Raw genomic sequence first — 866 nt, 5'->3', positions numbered from 1 at the left:
CCCCCCCCCCCCCCCCCAGTCCCTCACTCCTGCAGAGCAAAAAGGCACTATACTGGAAAGAAGGGAGGTACCCCCTTTAGGGCTGTGATTCAAACCCAGGTCTGCCAGGTTTCAAAGACAAGGTTCTCTATCCTCTTCCATGCTGGGGCTGAGATGGGTGTGGACCAGGTCCCTGGGGGTGGGTGTCTGCAGGACATCGAGAATCAGCCTGTTCATTCTGCCTCTTTGCAGAGCTTGGAGTCAGCCTTGAAGGACCTCAAGATCAAATGAGCCTTGAAGGACCTCAAGATCATATGAGGAATGTGTGGCCCTCATTCCAGCTGCTGGGGAAGGGAGGCTGAGTCGCTTTGCTGAATGTTTCTAGGGTACCAGTATGGGTCCCCATAGGGACTGTCCCTCAAAAGGGGGAGGTATGGGTGGGGAGCTTTTCTTACTCATTCAAGAAACGTGCCTTTTTCTTAAAAGAAATGCTTTATTGTAATAAATGCCCTCAAAGCACTATGCTGGTCATGAACTGCTTTAAAATGATAAGGTAATAAAAATGCAATCGTGAACACTTTTGCCTGTGTTTTGGAAGAAGAGGTTGGTTTTTGCATGGGCAAAGGTTTTTTGTTTGTTGCTGGCCAGTATGGGGATCTGAATCCTTGACCTTAGTGTTACAAGGTGGTGGGCACAGGTATCTTATTTTTGCTGCTTGTCAACGACAGTGATCCTTAAGCCCAAGGGCCTTAACCCAAATGGTTCCTTCCTCCCTGAAGTTCAGACCCAGGCTGCCACTCTCAAAGCTGCCAGGACCAGGTATCTTTTGTGTGACTCATTCAAGTTTCCTACACAAAGGTGTGGCACATTCCAAGCTGTTTCTGGAC

At 48.8% G+C, this 866-nt stretch overlaps 1 protein-coding gene across 3 annotated transcripts in view; it reads left to right on the top strand.

Moving 5' to 3' along the window:
- ARPC1B (actin related protein 2/3 complex, subunit 1B, 41kDa) overlaps nt 1-556 on the top strand; it is a 7,143-nt gene extending 6,587 nt beyond the window's left edge. For 2 of the 3 annotated variants that reach the window (XM_008586484.1, XM_008586482.1), the window contains one exon: nt 232-556. In XM_008586484.1, coding sequence (XP_008584706.1) covers nt 232-341 — 110 coding nt within the window. In that variant the 3' untranslated portion in view covers nt 342-556. The remainder of the gene's footprint in view (nt 1-231) is intronic. The other variant, XM_008586483.1, reaches the window with a different exon arrangement.
- The last annotated feature ends 310 nt before the right edge of the window (nt 557-866 follow it).

Source organism: Galeopterus variegatus, unplaced genomic scaffold (genome assembly GCF_000696425.1).
Source record: "Galeopterus variegatus unplaced genomic scaffold, G_variegatus-3.0.2 Scaffold3997, whole genome shotgun sequence".
NCBI classification, from domain to species: Eukaryota; Metazoa; Chordata; class Mammalia; order Dermoptera; family Cynocephalidae; genus Galeopterus; species Galeopterus variegatus.
This window is presented reverse-complemented; position numbering and strand designations above follow the sequence as displayed.